The sequence below is a fragment of the Leptonychotes weddellii genome, chromosome 3, assembly GCF_054177405.1.
Source record: "Leptonychotes weddellii isolate Sample4059 chromosome 3, ASM5417740v2, whole genome shotgun sequence".
NCBI lineage: Eukaryota > Metazoa > Chordata > Mammalia > Carnivora > Phocidae > Leptonychotes > Leptonychotes weddellii.
The window spans coordinates 176076248-176093825 of record NC_138371.1 but is presented as its reverse complement, the minus strand read 5'-3'; the positions used below and the strand labels follow the sequence as shown (position 1 = coordinate 176093825).

General features: G+C 51.6%; 2 protein-coding genes across 3 annotated transcripts in view; one reads left to right on the top strand and one right to left on the bottom strand.

Annotated features, from left to right (window-relative positions):
• The first annotated feature begins 6789 nt into the window (after window positions 1-6789).
• ATP4B (ATPase H+/K+ transporting subunit beta) lies at window positions 6790-12696 on the top strand. The gene is made up of 7 exons (XM_081815256.1): window positions 6790-6925; window positions 7622-7750; window positions 9874-9987; window positions 10129-10328; window positions 11292-11348; window positions 11936-12034; window positions 12535-12696. The coding sequence occupies exons 1-7, from the start codon at window positions 6814-6816 to the stop codon at window positions 12694-12696; spliced, it is 873 nt and encodes a 290-aa protein (XP_081671382.1). The 5' UTR covers window positions 6790-6813.
• A 1438-nt stretch (window positions 12697-14134) lies between these two features.
• The window catches only part of TFDP1 (transcription factor Dp-1), a 41995-nt gene continuing 38551 nt past the window's right edge, over window positions 14135-17578 (bottom strand). For both annotated transcript variants that reach the window (XM_081815252.1, XM_081815253.1), the window contains exon 12: window positions 14135-15399. In XM_081815252.1, coding sequence (XP_081671378.1) covers window positions 15252-15399 — 148 coding nt within the window. In that variant the 3' untranslated portion in view covers window positions 14135-15251. The remainder of the gene's footprint in view (window positions 15400-17578) is intronic.

Genomic DNA, 17578 nt, shown 5'->3' with positions numbered 1-17578 from the left:
CCAGAGATCTTGCCAAAACAGACTCTGCTTCAGTGGCCCAGGCTGGGGCCGAGACTGTGTGTCTCCCGAGCTGCCTGGGGACACAGTGGGCAGGTTGGTGTGGTCTGGGCTGTTCCGGTCCCTCCACCCCCACCACTCTGTCTCCATTACTGTACGTAATACCTACAACAGATAACAGGCCTTGGAACCGAGTACATGGAGTTGTCAACTTTATTGCTCTTTTTCAAAAACAGTTTTCAAAAAACACATTTTTTAGAACTATTCAAAATATGGAAGAAAATATCACACTTCCTTTGCCTTTCTATATAAATTTTACAGAAGTCTGTATCTACACAAACATCTTGCTGGATCTCGACAGGAGTTACACCTGTGTATCAACTTGGGGAGAACTGGCATCTTTAGTGGCTGAGTCTCCCAACCAATGAACATAACCTGTCTCCATTTCCTGGGATCCTTCAGTGCTGTCCTCACCAACATGCAGCTTTCAGCACGCGAGTCCACAAGTGTTCTCTTGGATTAATACCTACATATTCCTTCTTGTTTTGAGCAATTGCCAATGGTATTGTATGTTTAATTTTGGTATCTATGTGTTCATTGCTATTAAATGAAATAGTTGATCTGGGGGCATTAATCTTGTGTCCTCTGCCTTGCTGAACTCACTTGTTCTAGGTTTTTTGAAGTCTTTGGCATTGTCTACACGTACAATCCCATCATCTGAAAATGGGGAGTTTTGTTTCTTCCTTTCTAGTCTGTATGTCTTTTCTTTTCTTGCTTATTCCACTAGCTGGGAAGTCTAGCACAAGGTTGCCTCAGAGAGGCGACAGCAGAGATCCATGCCTCGTTCTCAGTCGTGGGGTAGACATAGCCAATCCTTCACCACTGGATGGGATGCCGGCTGTAGAGATTCCGTCAATGCTTTTAATCAAGTTTCTGTCTATTCCCAGCCTGCTGAGAACTTTTATCATAAATGGATCTTGAATTTTGTTAAGTGCTTTTTCTGCATCAGCTGATATGATCACATGATTTTTCTTCTTTAGCTTGTTAAAGTAGGGTATTACACTGATTTTTGAATATTGAACTTGCTCTCCATTTCTAGAACACAACCCTCTCGGTCATGGTGCTTAATGCTTCTTTTTTTGAAAAGATTTATTCATTTATTTGAGAGAAAGAGAGAGAGAGCACAAGGTGGAGAGGGAGAGAGAATCTTTTTTTTTTTTTTTAAAGATTTTATTTATTTATTTGACAGAGAGATAGAGAGAGAGCACAAGTAGGCAGAGAGGCAGGCAGAGGGAGAGGGAGAAGCAGACTCCCCACTGAGCCGGGAGCCCGACGCGGGGCTCGATCCCAGGACCCCAGGATCATGACCTGAGCCGAAGGCAGCCGCTTAACCAACTGAGCCACCCAGGCGCCCCTGGAGAGAGAATCTTAAGAGCCCGACTCGGGGCTCTATCCCACAACCATGAGATTAGGACCTGAGCCAAAACCAAGAGTCAGATGCCCAACCAACTGTGCCACCCAGGTGCCTGTTTAATGCTTTTTATACACTGTCGGATTCAATTTGCCAATACGTGGTTAAGGATTTTTGTGGCTATATTTGTGAGGGATTTGATCTATAATTTTTGTTGCTGTTGTTTGTGCTTTGTCTGGTTTTGGTGAAGGGTGTACCGGCCTCATAAACCAGCTGGGAAGCTCCCTTCTATTTTCCAAAGGATACAGGGCACAATTTGTGCTCTTCATTACATGTTTGGTAGAATTCTCCAGTGAAACCATCAGGGCCTGAAGGATTTTTTTGTTGAGAGATTTTAAATTATAAACTCAATTTCCTTAATAGTTATAGGGCTCTTCAAAGTATCGATTTCAAATTGGACAGGTTGTGTTTTTTGAGAAGAGACCACTTTCATTGGATTTGTTGGGTTTATATGTATAAAACTGTGTGTGGTATTTCCTTTTTTTGTCTGAAGGGTCTGTAGTGATATTTCATTTTTGATGTGATTATGTGTCTTTTCTCTTGCTATAGGTTTGTCAATTTTACTGACTTTTCAAAGAACCAGTTCTTTCACTGATTTTCCCTTTTGCTTTCCTGTTTTTAATTTCATTGATTTCTGTTTTAATTTCATTTTATTTCTTCCTTCTACTTGCTACCCCCCCCCTTTTTCTGTTTTCCAAGTGGGAACTTGGATTATTAACTTGAGACTTTCTTTTTGAATGCATAAACTTAGAACTATAAACTCTCCTTTTAACACTGCTTTAGCTATGTCCCATGAATTTTGATGTTATATATTTGTCATCAGTCCTACAAATACATATTTCTTTTTAATTTCCCTCAAGACTTCCTTTTGACTCATGAATTATTTTAAATATATGGTTTAGTTTTCACATGTTTGGAGATTTTCCTGTTATCTATTACTAGTTTCTAGTTTGACTGTATCGTGGCTGGAGGACACACTCTGCATGATCTCGACTCTCTTAAATTTGTTGAGCTTTATTTTATGGCCCAGGATATGGTCTACCCTGGTCACTTAAAAAGAAATTGTATTCTGCTGTGCTTGGGTGGGGTGTTCAACAAATGTCAATGGCATCCTCTTGGTTGACAATATTGTTGAGTTCTTCTATATCCATGCTGATTTTCTATTTAGCTATTCTATCAATTGGTGAAAGAGATGTGTTGAAGCCCGTAACTAAAATTGTGGATTTGTCTATTTCTACTTCCAGTTTATTAGTCTGCTTCACGTATTTTGCAGCTCTGTTGTTTGGTGCATACACATTTAGGATTGCTTTATCTTCTTGGTGGATTAACCTTTTTTTTTTTTTTTTTTTTTTTAAGATTTTATTTATTTATTTGAGAGAGAGAGAGAGAAACAGCATGAGAGGGTAGAGGATCAGAGGGAGAAGCAGGCTTCCCGCCGAGCCGGGAGCCCGACGCGGGACTCGATCCCAGGACTCCGGGATCATGACCTGAGCCGAAGGCAGTCGCTCAACCAACTGAGCCACCCAGGCGCCCCTTGGTGGATTAACCTTTTATCATTACACAATGTCTCTTGTAATTTTTTCTGCTGTGAAGTCTATATGATATTAATATAACCACACATGCTTCATTTGATTAGTATTTGCATGATATATCTCTTTCCATTCTTTCCCATTCAACCTACCTAGATCATTCTATTTGAGTTTCTTATAGATAGCATATAGTTGGCTCATGTTTTTAAATCCACTGTCAGTTTTTTGATTGGTGTATTTATAGCATTTATATTTAATGTTATTGTTGCTCAAGTCTGCCATGTTTGTTTTTCATTTGTTTTCTTTTTCCATTTTTCCTGTGGGTTACTTGAACATTTTTTGGAATCCAATTTTGATTTATCTATAGTATTTTTGAGTGTATCTATGCAGATTTTTATTGGTTGCTATTGGTATCATATATACATGACCTATCAAATTCTACTGCTATCATCTTTTTTTTTTTAAAGATTTTATTTATTTGAGAGAGAGAGAATGAGAGACAGCATGAGAGAGAGGAGGGTCAGAGGGAGAAGCAGACTCCTTGCTGAGCAGGAAGCCCGATGTGGGACTCGATCCCGGGACTCCAGGATCATGACCTGAGCCGAAGGCAGTCGCTTAACCAACTGAGCCACCCAGGCGCCCCCTGCTATCATCTTTTTAAAGGTTTATTTATTTGAAAGTGTGTGCACATGAGTAGGGGGGAGGGACAGAGGGAGAGAATCATCAGGCAGACTCACCATGGAGCACTGAGCCCTATGTGGGGCTCGATCAGATGACCCATGAGATTATGACCTGAGCTGAAACCAAGAGTCACACACTCAACTGACTGAGCCATCCAGGCGCCCCCTATTGCTATCATTTTATCAGTTCAAGTGAAGTGCAGAAATATCACCTCCTTTTATCCTTCCCTGTTTATAATATAATTACATTATTTCATTTATATACATTTAGAGTATCAGGCAATGTTATGGTTTTTGCTTCAACCATCAAACATAATTTAGAAAATTCAAGAAGGAAGCTTATAGTATTTACCCATATTTTGCTTATCATATTATTTCTTTCCTGATCCTCCAATATTCCTTCTTTTAACATTGTCTTTCTGTTTTGAACACTTCCTTTAGCCATCCTTTTAGGATAAGTCTACTGGTGACAAATTATCTTCCTTTCCTTTCCCTTCATTTGAGAATGTTGGGACCCCCTTCGTTCCTGAAGGATATTTGTGCTGGATTCAGGATCTGGGTCACCAGTCTCTTCTTTTAGCATTTAAATATACTCTGCAGCTTCCTTCTGCTCTCTGGTTTCTGATGAATAATCTTCTGTAATTCAAATGGTTTTTCTCTGGCTGCTTTCTAGATTTTGTGTGTGTGTATGTTTTCAATTTTCAAAAGTTTAATGATGATGCATCTTGGATTTTGGAAGTTATCCTATTTGGGTTTCAATCAGCTTCTTGAACTTGCAGGTTTATGTCTTTTGCCAAGTTTGGGCAGTTTCCAGCCCTGCCCTCTTTCTTCTCTCCTTCCAGAGCTCTGACAACACAGATATCACATCTTCATTACAGTCCCCCAGATCCCTGAGGCACGGCACATGTTTTTCTGAATCTAGTTCCTACTGTTCAGATCAGGTCTATTATTTTTTCTTCCGTGTCACTGATTCTTTTCTCTGTCCCCTCGCTTATGCAGTTGAATCCATTTGCTGAGCTTATTTTCACTATATTTTTTGAACTTAAAATCTCCATTGGTTCTTTAACTTTGTTTGTTGAGGCTTTTTTCATGTTTCAAGCATGTTTATAATTGCTCACTCAAGCATTTTTATCATAACTGCCTTAAAATCTCTGATTCCAACATCCCTGTCACCTTGGTACTGGCATCTATTGATTGTCTTAATTCACTTTGAAATCTTCCAGGTTTTTGGTCTGATGCATGATTATCAGTTGAAACCTGGAAATTTTCCTATTATATAATCCTTTGGTTTTAGCTGGCCTTCTCTGACTCTACTCCAGCAGCAGAAGGGGGTGGGCCCCACCTCACTACTGCCAGGTGGGGGAGAAGTCTGGGCTCCCCACATTGCTGGAGCCTGCTCTTTATGGGATACCTGTCCTACATGCTCAGAGCATGATGTGCAGGGAGGCTGCTCTCTCCCTGCCTCTCCCCCCACAGGCACACATCCAGAGGTCATTTTGATAACATGTGCAGTTCAGCACATACTTTCATGTGCTTCCACTGAACGTGGAAGATTTCATTCAATGACTTCTAGAAAGAATTCATGTCTTACACATTTCAAGGGTGTGTCTACACCTTCCAGACGAGGGTGGCATTTATTCTGCGAGCAACATTTGCTGCACTGTATCTTCAGGCCCCAGCAATTGGGGTCCAAGGCCCACAGACTGTGGGCAATTAGACTGCAGCCTAATGCCCCTCTGTGTCTTACTGACCTAAAATTCCAAAGTTGTGAATGAAAATAGTGTTGCGGAAAACACGCAGAATTGGTTCATTAAAAAGTTATGAGTCCAAGCTAAAATGATGCTATTCCCTCTGAATCTTCGGGTGCTTGTTTTGCTAAAAAACTAAATCATCCTAAAGAAAATAAGGCAGAACAATTACAAGAGCATTTTTCATTATTCTTCTTCATGGGCCCGCTACATAAACTGCCAAGGTCTCTTGGTTCTGGCCATGCATCAAGATGGTCTGCAGGGTTGGGGCGCCTGGGTGGCTCAGTCGGTTGAGCGACTGCCTTCGGCTCAGGTCATGATCCTGGAGTCCCGGGATCGAGTCCCGCGTCGGGCTCCCTGCTCGGCGGGGGGTCTGCTTCTCCCTCTGACCCTCCTCCCGCTCGTGCTCTCTGTCTCTCATTCTCTCTCTCGCAAATGAATAAAATCTTAAAAAAAAAAAAAAGATGGTCTGCAGGGCTCGCAGCTGTCTGGGCACTCAGGCCATCTGGCAGGTCAGCTCCCTTAGAAACTTGGTGGTGGGACAGGTGTCAGAGAATCCAAGGCACCCAGCAGACGTGGAGGTGCTGCCAGGCTAAGCGTGCCCCGCCTGGACACTGCTGGGGTCCTAAAGCCACCCACACAGCTCACCAGGAGCCCCTGGGCCCAGTGGCTCTCCACTGGGTCAGAACTGCATGTCAGCAAGATGCCAGGGACTGGCGTGCTTTCAATTTTTAGAAAGTACCTCTAGACTGTACATGAGTTCCTCATAGACACAAAGCAGTCATAAAGGGCCCCAGCCACACCCCAACAACAGATCTCAGAGGACAGCACCACCCACTAAGCATCAGAAGTGATGGGAGGTGAAGATGGGAACCCTCTGAACCCTCTTGTCTAGAACAGAGCCTCTGGCCCCTTTAGCATGTGGCCCTGTCTTCACTGTCAGACATGTTCCCCAGCAAGTGATAACCGGCAGGAACGAGAGTGGCGGGAGCCCTCTGGGTCGCCACCCCCATCAGCTCAGACCAGGACCATCTCGTGCACCGTGCCAGGGTCGGACCCACCCTGCACTCCTCACATCTTTGCCCCTGACGGAAGTGAAAGGAGCAGAGCTGAGGAACTGCTGCTCCTGCACCAAAGTCCTCCTTGCTCGGTATCAGGACAGACAAGGACATGGCCAAGGGCAGCCCGAGCGGAGGGGAGGGAGGCGACAAGGGGGGAGGCATCTGATAGCCGCTGTTTGGATAGCAAGGTGTGATCAACAACGCCTTGGTGCTTTCCCTGGAGCCTGTCTCCACAGTGCCTCTGACCTCCGGGGGAGGAGACTATAAAACCCAGAGGCCACCCTTCTCCTCTCGGCCTGGCTGTGGGCAGCACCCCCATTCTGCAGGATGGCAGCGCTGCAGGAGAAAAAGTCATGCAGCCAGCGGATGGAGGAATTCCAGCACTATTGCTGGAACCCGGACACGGGGCAGATGCTGGGCCGCACACTGTCCCGGTGGGGTACGTGCCCGGTGGGGGACGGCGGGGGACGGCAGGGGAAGAGGGGGCAGCGGGGGATGGTGAGGGCAGCGGGGGACAGCGGGGACGGCGGGGGCAGCGGGGGACGGTGAGGACGGCGGGGGCAGAGGGGGCAGCGGGGGACAGCAGGGACGGTGGGGGACGGCGGGGGCAGCGGGAGACAGCAGAGACGGTGGGGACGGCGAGGGACGGGGGGTGGGGGGGCGGCGGGGACGGCAGGGGCAGTGGGGGACGGCAGGGACAGCAGGGAGGCGCCGCTCTGAGGACATGTACAGGACGACCCACCAGCAGTCCAGGCGCCCAGGACCCAGGCCCTGCCAGGGCTTCTGGCCAGGCCACACCTCCCTCACCAGATGACCCCAAAAGCCCATTTTGGCTCTAATCGCCACTGACAGCAGATGCCTACGAAGTGGGAACATCAGAGGGGCAGCCCCAAAGGTTCAGCCCTAGATTTGAGAAGAGCATTTTTAAAGCTATGTTCCTAAAACTTATGATTTTTACAGACTTTTAAGTTAAGGGGTATGGAGCATCTCTTGGGTGATGAGAACATTCTGGAACTTGACAGAAGTGATGGTTGCATTCTGTAAACACCACCGAGTCCCTCCCTAAGACGGTGAAACAGTGAGCCTTGCGCGGGGTCCCGCAGGTCGGCTGCGTCTCACCCGCCTCTCCCCACAGTGTGGATCAGCCTGTATTACGCGGCTTTCTACGTGGTGATGACCGGAGTCTTCGCTCTGTGCATTTACACGCTGATGTGTACGCTCGATCCCTACACGCCCGACTACCAAGACCAGCTTAAGTCACCAGGTAACGGGGCCGGTGGCTCGCGCCTGGACACCAGGACCCCATGCGTCGGGGCAATGCCGGGCCCTGCAGAACAAAGCCCAGAGAGGCAGGCTGAGGGGCCATTCCCGCTGGTGGCCCCAGGGTCCTGAAGGGGCACACCAGGTGTGGACAACCCCTCACCCTCTTTTGAGGACGGTGGCCCCAGATTATGGTCTGACTTAGGGTTAGTCTTAATTATTAAAACAGATTTAGTAACAGAGCCAGTCTTTACCTCACTTACTTTATATTCTGATAAACACACAGAGAACACGTCTGGAAGGACATACGAGACAGCAGGGAGATGAGGAACAGAGGGTCTGTGGGAAGGAAAGGGCTTCTGCTTTCCACTGGACATCCCTGAGCACTGTGGGAGGATCACTTCCATAACCACACATTCTCAGAGCACAGTTTTCTCTAAAAGCAGCTTGTCTCTCGTCCCATTTGAGGCTGAGCACCCACTCCCGTGAGTCGGCACCGAGAGGAGAGGTCACTGGTGACAACAGGACTCCAGGGCCTGAGACGGACAGGCAGCACCTCCTAGGTCCTGGGGACAGTGGCTTACCCCAGCTGCCTGCACAAACCAAACAAGGGCAGGAGGGAGCTGGGGTGAAGGAAGGGACAGAGAAATCAGGGAGGAAAACACACTCTCCGGCACGGTTACTCAGAACATTTATCACCCACACGTCCTTAATACTTTCTAAGGAAGCAATAACCACAGAAATGCCCAACAGCAGTCCCCACACTTCCCCAGGAGAGGAAAGGAAAATGCAAGTCTCTAAGACGGTGGGCTCAGACACTGGAGCCGGGGTGGATGTGTTTCCTCAGGCAGGTCCAGCTCTTCTGCCGGGGTCTTCAGTGAACACCCTGATCAGTGATCACAACACCCAAGTGCTTTACTGGGTGTCATTTTTAGAGCCAACCAACAGATAGCCATGGAGGTTTCAATGTAGTTTAGAGCAGAACACAGTCTGTTACAAATCTCAGGATGCAACCACCCTATAATCTGTCCACAACCCAGTGGGTGGAAGGGGCAGGGGAGGCCGGAAGATGGCGACAGCCGCCACTGACGCGGATGAGCAAGCCCTGAGACCACGGGAAGCGGCTGTAGAACACACACGGAGTGGGCACTCGTGACGGGTACCCACTTTCTCCCCTGGGTCAAATCCCCTCGAGGTCTTTATTTTTAAACCACATACAGCTGTGACTTCGACAGCATCCATGAAACAAGAGAATACTAGCTCACTTATTTAAAAAGTCCCATCAACGGGTCTGGCTTCGTAAACTGTGGAACATTCACACGGCAAAACACGACGGTATTTGTGGACGGAAGGAGGTGAGTCAGCGTTGACGATGATGTGCTTGATGACAACGGCATTGGAAAACGGAAGAATCAGGGGCACCTGGGTGGCTCAGTCATTAAGCGTCTGCCTTAGGCTCAGGTCATGATCTCAGGGTCCTGGGATCGAGCCCCGTGTCGGGCTCCCTGCTCGGCGGGGAGCCTGCTTCTCCCTCTCCCGCTCCCCGCTTGTGTTCCCTCTCTCGCTGTTTCTCTGTCAAATAAATGAATAAAATCTTAAAAAAAAAAAAAAAAAAGAAAGGAAAAAGAAAACGGAAGAATCAAGTAGGACCTGAGTGGTAGGATTCCATTTATCTAATTGATTACACAGGTTTGTGCATCTTTGTGTGAACAGAAGTGAGGATGCCCACCAGACATGCAGCTGTTCTGACTCCACACGTGTGCGTCTTTTCTTGTACGATTAACACGTTGTCCGATTGCTTTCGGACTTGACCAAAACCAGTAAAGAGCTTTCAAATATGCATTCAAACACAACTTCATTTAGCAACGCGGTCCTGACTGGCTGCCGGTGCGGCTCCCGGTGGGCGGGTCCCCGCTGAGCTGGTGCTGCCTGCCCCAGAGAACACCTGGCCACAGCCTCCTCGCCCAGGGGCCCTCGAGGACCCAGGCCCAGGAGGGACCGCAGCATCCCACGCTTGGCCGCCGGGCCGGGCCAGCCCTGCACGCAACCCACCTCCACAGCAAGCAGCTGGGATGTGGCCAACACTTTGGGGGGAACGGAATAAGATGTGTCATGCTCTCTCTCCAGGGGTGACCTTGAGGCCGGATGTCTACGGGGAGAAAGGCCTGGACATCTCCTACAACGTCTCTGACAACAGGACCTGGGTGGGCCTCGTGCACACACTCCATGACTTCTTGGCAGGTGACGTTTAACACGCTTCCCGCCTCTTCTTCCCTCTCCTAAGACAATTTCATGGAGGGCCGTGGGCTTCGCCACCCTCCCGCCAGCCCCAGGTGGCTGTGGTTGGAGGTCGGCACCCACAGGCGCAGTCTGTCCCGGCAGGCTACTCGCCAGCATCCCAGGAGGACAGCATCAACTGCACCTCCGAGAAGTACTTCTTCCAGGAAAGGTTCCAGGCCCCAAACCACACCAAGTTCTCCTGCAAGTTCATGGCAGACATGCTGCAAAACTGCTCAGGCCTGACGGACCCCAACTTCGGCTTCGCGGAAGGAAAGCCGTGCTTTATCATTAAGATGAACAGGGTGAGTGCGGAGGAGCTGCAGACCACTGACCCAGCCGTGGCCTGGAGGGGCCAGGGTGCCTGGTCCTCGTGTGACCCCATGCATCCCTGTGCAGGGGTCCGGGCTGGCAGGGCTGGGACACACACTGCAGCCCCTCCTATCCTGCACCTTTGCTCAGCATGCACCGGTCATGTTGGCTCAGGAGCTGACCTCTCCCCAAATACAACCTGAGCACAGCTCAGACACAGCCCTGACTTCATGCTCTACGGCACCTGGACACTGAGCAGCAGAGTCCGGGCTGCTCAGGGCGGCCACGTGCACACAAAAGCTTGACAGCAGCCGGGCTGTCAGGTGCCACGAGGACAGCTGGGAACCATCCCAAGCAGAGGTTCTCACTCTGGGCCAGGGACCCTCTGCCGGGCACGAGGGAGACTGAACAGGCCAATGCAAGCAAACCACAGGAGGGCATGGTCCATCCAGCCTTGGGGTGCGGGGCAGGGGGACATCCCACTGGAGGCCAAGGAGGGCAAGAGGCTGGGGGGATCTCTGCTCCGTGTTGGCCAGCAAGCGTGCGGCACTAAGAAGCTTCCTTCCCGAGAGCCCTAGGGAAGCCACACATCTGTGAATGGCACACACTCCTGGGTCCCCGCGGGGTCTCGACACTGCCTGGCGGGGGGGGGGGAGCCGTGCACACCAGGGCAGGTGTGTGGGGAGGGCGCCAGGCACAAGCAGGCACACACCAGGGCCGGGACCCAGGAGGCCAAGAGAGCGTGACGTGGGAGCAGCGAGGTGGGCACCGCGGAGCGCCAGAGAGGGGCGGCCACAGCTCGGAGCCTCCCGTCCAGCCCTGCCACGTGCCGGCAGCCAAGACCATGTGGGGCGGGGCTCTGGCTCTGAAGGAGGTGCCGGCCGGACCCCGAGCTTGGACGGGCCGCTCACGCACGCAGCCGGGGGGAGAGCTACCAGGACGCCCTCTCCTTGCAGATCGTGAACTTCCTCCCCAGCAACAGCACGGCGCCCGGAGTGGACTGCGCCTTCCTGGTGAGTGCTTGGCCGCACCACAGCCACTCCCCCTAAGTCCCCCTCACGGCCACACGAACCGTCACTTAGAGCAGCCTTACCGCAGGGAGCAAAAACCGGGGAAGAAAAACTGTTATCTTTTCACTGTTTTGCTTCAAGGAGCATCGGGGACAGTGTATCACTAACACCCTTCCAAGTATTTGGTGGCAATTTGGAAAAACCTGCTAAGAGCTGGCATGAATTTCTCAAAACCAGTTTTAAATCATAACACCAAAAAATCAAATGTGTCTTCATGGCCTATTTTCTAACGCTTTGTTTTCCGGACCGAAGGCTCCCTGCTGTTAGCAGCAGCGCCCACCCCCCAGAGCCCGCCTCGCCGTGGGGTGAAGCTCTGCCTCGTCCTGTGTCCTTCTGCGTCGCTCGACCGCACGTGTGGGCTGACTTGAGCCTTTAACAGACACAAAGGGCCCCCCATCTGTGCTCGGACAAGCCCCAGCTATCCACGGGGCAATCCGCACACGTGCGGACACAGGCAGACACGCACAGACACGCGCCCGCGCTCCCAGACGCCGCCTCACGCACGCCGTGGTCTCCCCGCTCGCCCCCAGGACCAGCACAAGGATGCCCGGCCCCTGCAGGTGGAGTACTACCCGCCCAACGGCACCTTCAGCCTCCACTACTTCCCCTACTACGGGAAGAAAGCGCAGGTAGGTTTGCTTCTCGTTCCCCAGCCGCAGAATCGTCTCAAATTTAGCAATGACTGGCAAAAGGAAAGCCCTCAACATTTCAGTTACACAGATGAAACAACAGTGACTGTGTAGCCCTCTGGGTGCTTCCCCACCTGAAAACACACAGCTCTCCTGCAAAACACAAATATCAAGCCCAATGCTTTCACTTTCCCAGAGTTTCCCAAATCCTTTCAGACAACCATATACCCATTTTAAAGCACATCCTCCAAATCTCTGTTTTCCTGTTTTTATACTAATTTTCATCAAATATAATTTGAACTCAAATTTGTCACTGGTGCTATCTCCCTACCCCAGACCAGCTCTCCTCGTTCCTCACGGAGAGAGTGAGCGCCCGCACGCGGCCAAGCGTGTGCACGACAGCTGTGGGTGGGCCGGGCAGGCCGGCCGACTGGTCCCGGCCGCGCAGTCTCTGACGCTCTCCTCCCCCCCCCACCCCCGTCTTCTCACACGTGCCCCAGCCCCACTACCACAACCCTCTGGTCGCCGCGAAGCTTCTCAACGTCCCCAGAAACACGGAAGTTCTCATCGTGTGCAAGATCCTGGCAGACCACGTGACGTTCGACAACCCCCACGACCCCTTCGAAGGGAAAGTGGAGTTCAAGCTCAACATTCAGCAGTAGACGGGGGGGGGGTGGGGGGGGTGGGGGGGGGCCGCCGGTCTGCCCCGCGGGCCCAGCCGACCGCAGACCCAGCTGCCGTTGCTCCCCACCAGACCTCGCGACGCTCTGCGGCCAGCCCGGGAACGGCAGGCAGGAAACTGCGCCCTCAGCGCTTAGCGCAGAGTCAGCGGCCTCTCACTAAATCCTTCCTGCTCTTTGACCCCGAACCTGTAGCTATGATAACGACGCTGGGCCAACGTGATAACCCCGAGGCAGCAGCGACCCGACTAACAAGACCCTAAAGATCGTTCCAGGCCGACTTCACATTCCTCACTATACCTTCGTTTTTCTAACATCGATGAACTCCCGGTACCCACATCAACGTGAAGACTGCTCACGCTCTCAGAGAACACTGACTTACGAGAACAGGGAGGTTTGCTCTTAAAGAATGGAATTCCTAAACTGTAAAAATAAAACATTAAAGTCATTCTTATTCTATGTAAAACAATCATGTCTTTTCTGATAAGGGGAAAATACAACAACAAAATCACGCTCTTTAAAAATCTTCTGAAAGTTTCACACCCCCGTCAGGGAAATTCAGACGAGGCTGGAGCGGGGCTGCCCCCGAGAACTCGCACAGCTGCAGGAGGTGAGCGGGTGAGGCGTGAGGGCATCACGCGTGGGGTGGGGTCCAAGCCCCAGAGGAAGCCACAGATAAGAGCCCGCCCTCCAACACCCAGGGACGGACGGGCAGATCACTCCAGCCCCTGTGCAAAATCCCGGAACGAGAGCATTCTGGTCAAACAAACCTGCTCTCCCGGAGCGTCCCCTCCAGCCTGGCCACCGTGCGACCTAGTGACCTGATCCCACACAAGCACCAGCACAACGTTGCCGCCCGCAGAGCGACACACAGCTGAGGGTGGGAAACCTCAGACCCCCGAGGATAGGCAGAGTCACACCCCCGGGAGCCAGCTGCCCGCCCGCGTCACCTCAATGGGTCCTGCAGGGAGGCCGCCTCAGGCCTGCGGGCACACAGCGGCCAGTGAGCAGCAGAACTCGCCGGCCGCCATCGCCGGCCCCCCGCCCTCCAGTTCCTGCTGCCCTAAGGACAGTGAGTCACAAGTGGCAAGAAAGGACCAGCCGTCACTTCTCCGCGGCACAGCGGACGCCCCTCTGAGGCCTACTGTCTCCCACGTTCGTATGACACTGTGCTGTCCTTTCTTACCTTACAACCTTACTTCTGAAAGTCAAACCCCCAGAATCAGTCTCAACCCCAGGGCTCAGGAGGAAGGCGGGGGCCGCTGTCCGCGGGGCGGGCACGGGAGGGCAGGAGCGCTTTGGCGTGGCCACCGGGCCCCCCTCTGGCCTGGCAACCACCCCTCGCTCAGCAAGAAGCAAGACTGACACAGAAGATAAAGTAACTTGTGGACAAGAATCCTAAATTAGAGGAACACAGAGCTTGTTTAAAATGCCCATGCGCGTTTTATTAATAAAAACTAACAGTGCCAAGTTAAACAAGTCAAACAATTAAAGTCTCTTTATATTCCATAAAATATTACAGAAAAGTTTATTTGTGTTTCAATAAAAAGACTATTGTTTAGAACAGGCAGCTGACAGCAACTGTGCGGTTAATGGTTCTTTGTGAATAAATTTTAAAAGGGACTACTGCCTGTCCTGAAATTCCTTTTTCTTTTTATAAAAAAAGAACTATTAAAAATGATTGACAAATTCTGAGTTAAAAAACTGTTAGAACATTCTCTCTATTTAATGTCAACTTCATCATAGATTACAAGAAGATGCTCACGAAACAAAGACGACGTTTGTTTCCGTCCGTGTCCTCAGATGACAGACGTGTGGGCCTGTAAGCACGGACACGGACACGAGAGTCCACGCCCGCCTGTGAGAAATCAGGCGGACCCCCACGAGCACGCGCGCCCGAGCCTTCCACCGCTCTCACGGCTGCACCGGCACGGCAGGAAATTTGACCAAACAAAACAAAAACAAAGAACTTCGCAATCTGCTGCAACATAGAGAAAAAAGAAGTATAAACTCGATGGAATCACACAGTCAATATAATTTAAGGGAAAATAAAGTCACGATACAGTTAATGGCGCTGGACGCTGAAGAGCAGAGCCCGCCGCTCGCCGGGCCCCGGACGCCCCGAGACGCGACGGCATCAGAGGGGCCGCTCGCCCCCAGCAGCTGCACCGCTCCCGACACGCGGCGGACACGCGGAGCCCAGGCGCACAACCGAGCACTTGGGCAGCAGGGACGGAGCGCCCCCGCTCCGGCGCACACAGCAAGGAGGGAGCAAAGTGAGCTCTGAACGAGAAACAGACGTGAAAACTAAATCCCAGACAGTGAAGAAAGGCCCTGTGTCGCCGCTGGCGTGGAAGCGCACCACAGCTCACCCGAGACCCCGCGGGACACAGCCCTCGCCTGCGGGCCGGAGCCTCACGCAAGGCCGGGCCACAGCTCACGGCCAGCGCCCGGGAAGGAGGCCGAAAGGAAACAGACGGCCACGGCAGAAGCAGTCTCTCCCGACGCAGACCGCGAGGGCGGGCCGCGGGCGGGCGTCAGTCCTCCTCCTCGTTCTCGTTGAAGTCATCGTCCTCCTCCTCGTCCTCCCCGACGTAGGACACGGGGGTCTCCACCCGGGAGCCGCTGTACTGGGACCCACTGGAGCTCGTGGCCAGCATGCCGTCCGCACCATTGGTCAGGTCACTGTGAGGACGAGGCGAGACAGGGCGGTCAGGCAAGTGGGGAGCCCCACGCCTGCACCAGCGACCCCAGCACTCCGCCTGAGCCCAGCCTCCACGACACAGAACAACTGAAACAAGGCAACACCAGCAGCCACGGGGTCGGGGGCTACGTCACACACAGAACCCCACGTGCTCAAGCTGCAAAACCACAGCTCCTTCTTCCAGGCCTTGTACTTGGGACGCCCTTGATCTCCAAGGGCGGTGGGGGACGGGTTAGGAAAAGGGGCCCCAGGAAAGGACAGAGGACCCTCCAAACCAAGGCTCCCCAGATAGCAGTGCATGGGAGGTGCCCAGCGAGGTGCATACGCATGTGCATGCACATGTTGTGTGTGGTTGTGCATGCATCGTTGCATGCACATGCCGTATGTGTGTGGTTGCGTGTGCGCATGTATGCACGTGCTGGGTCTGTGGTGTGTGTGCACACGTGTGCACGTGCTGTATGTGTGTGGCTGTGCATGCGCATGCAGGTGTTGGGTGTGTGCGTGTAACTGATGCGTGATGCTGTGTCATGCATGTGTCAATGACACCCAGGCCCCACCCTCAGCTCCTCTGGCCCCAGGGCAGAGCTCAGGAAACTTGAGCTGAGACAGGTGAGCCTCACACAGCTGCTCTGCAACCTGAACTCCAGAATCAACTCCAAGGACCCCACAGCTGTCTACCGTCTGGCGAAATGGCACTTGCTGAAAGGCTGTGGGGCTGGCAGGGTGGAGCCCACGGGCGCAGGGAGGCGGAGCTGCAGGGCGGGGTGCTGTTGGGAAGCAGGCCGCTCCGCCCTACACTCTGTCTTCAGACGGGTGTCTGGAACCCGTCTACGCTGCCACTGTGCCCCTGGGAGTCTTGACAGGGGACATCTAACCATCTCCATCACGCCTGCAGGGGGCCTACTAGCATCTGAGCCCCAGGGTGCCGCTAACAGCTCACAAGGCACATAGCAGCGCGCACGAGAGAGTCATCTGGCCCCAAATGTCAACAGTGCCTCAGGCAAGGCCATGGCCTAGAACAGAGAGATTCTAAAAGCCGGGATCCTGAGGAAAAACTTCTGGGTTCAGCCACCTCCCAGCACCTGGCAGAGTGGGTCAGACACCGCCTTGGGGCACCAGCAGGTGACAGCCCATACCCACAAGATGCACACGTCCGCCCCGATGTATAATCTGCTCAGATGGTTGTCATCAAAACTCATTGTGATTTCGTAGTATTTGAGCAGCAAGAAAATGTATCCTAAGAAACAACAGATACTAAAGGGATACCAGTCTAGAATTTAAAGCTCAACAGAGATCCTCCAGATTCGAGCCAGACACTTCCCACAAGCACACAGGGGTTCGGGGTCACCCCAGGAGAAGCCCCACGCTCAGCATCCTCTCTGCTACTCAACTGGAAGGCCTCCAACCGCCTGCGTCAACATGACAGGACACAGAAGGACAGAACTACCCAGGAGACACTGCTGTTCTAGACTCGAAAAAGAGGGGGCTTGGGGCGTGGGCTGACTCACGAGCACGGCTCTCATCAGGCAACACAGAGGGGAGCCCCCAGTGTACGGCACCCACCCCTACCACAGGCCAGAGCTGGGGCGCCAAGAAACGCTTTTCTTTACACACAACCCTACGCGTATGTTTTCTACTAGTATTTAGTAACATCATACGATAAAAACTATTAAACGTTAGGCTCTTTGACAAAGGAACTCCACATCTGTGAAATCCAGCCCAGCAAAAAAGGCAGAAAGGGTAAAAAAATTTAGCCATAAAGCTGCTTCAAATTGCATCTTTTCCTGGTGGTGGGTATTGAGGAGGGCACGTTCTGCATGGAGCAATGGGTGTTGTGCATGAACAATGAATCATGGAACACTTCATCTAGAACTAATGATGTAATGTATGGGGATTAACATAAGAATAAAAAAAAAAATCAAAAAAAAAAATTGCATCTTTTCCTGTAAGCGGGAACGACCTAACTGCCCAAGAAATTATTGTGCCTTCATAAAATAATGCCAATTTCTACACTGGTTTTTTTTCTGAAATGGTAGTGAATTTACCTGCCTTGTTATAAACCTGATGCGAGTCTCCAAAACTCGAATCAATACCCAAATCCTGTCTCTTGGAATAACCAGTGCTCAGCATCCCAAAGACTGACCTCCACACACACACACA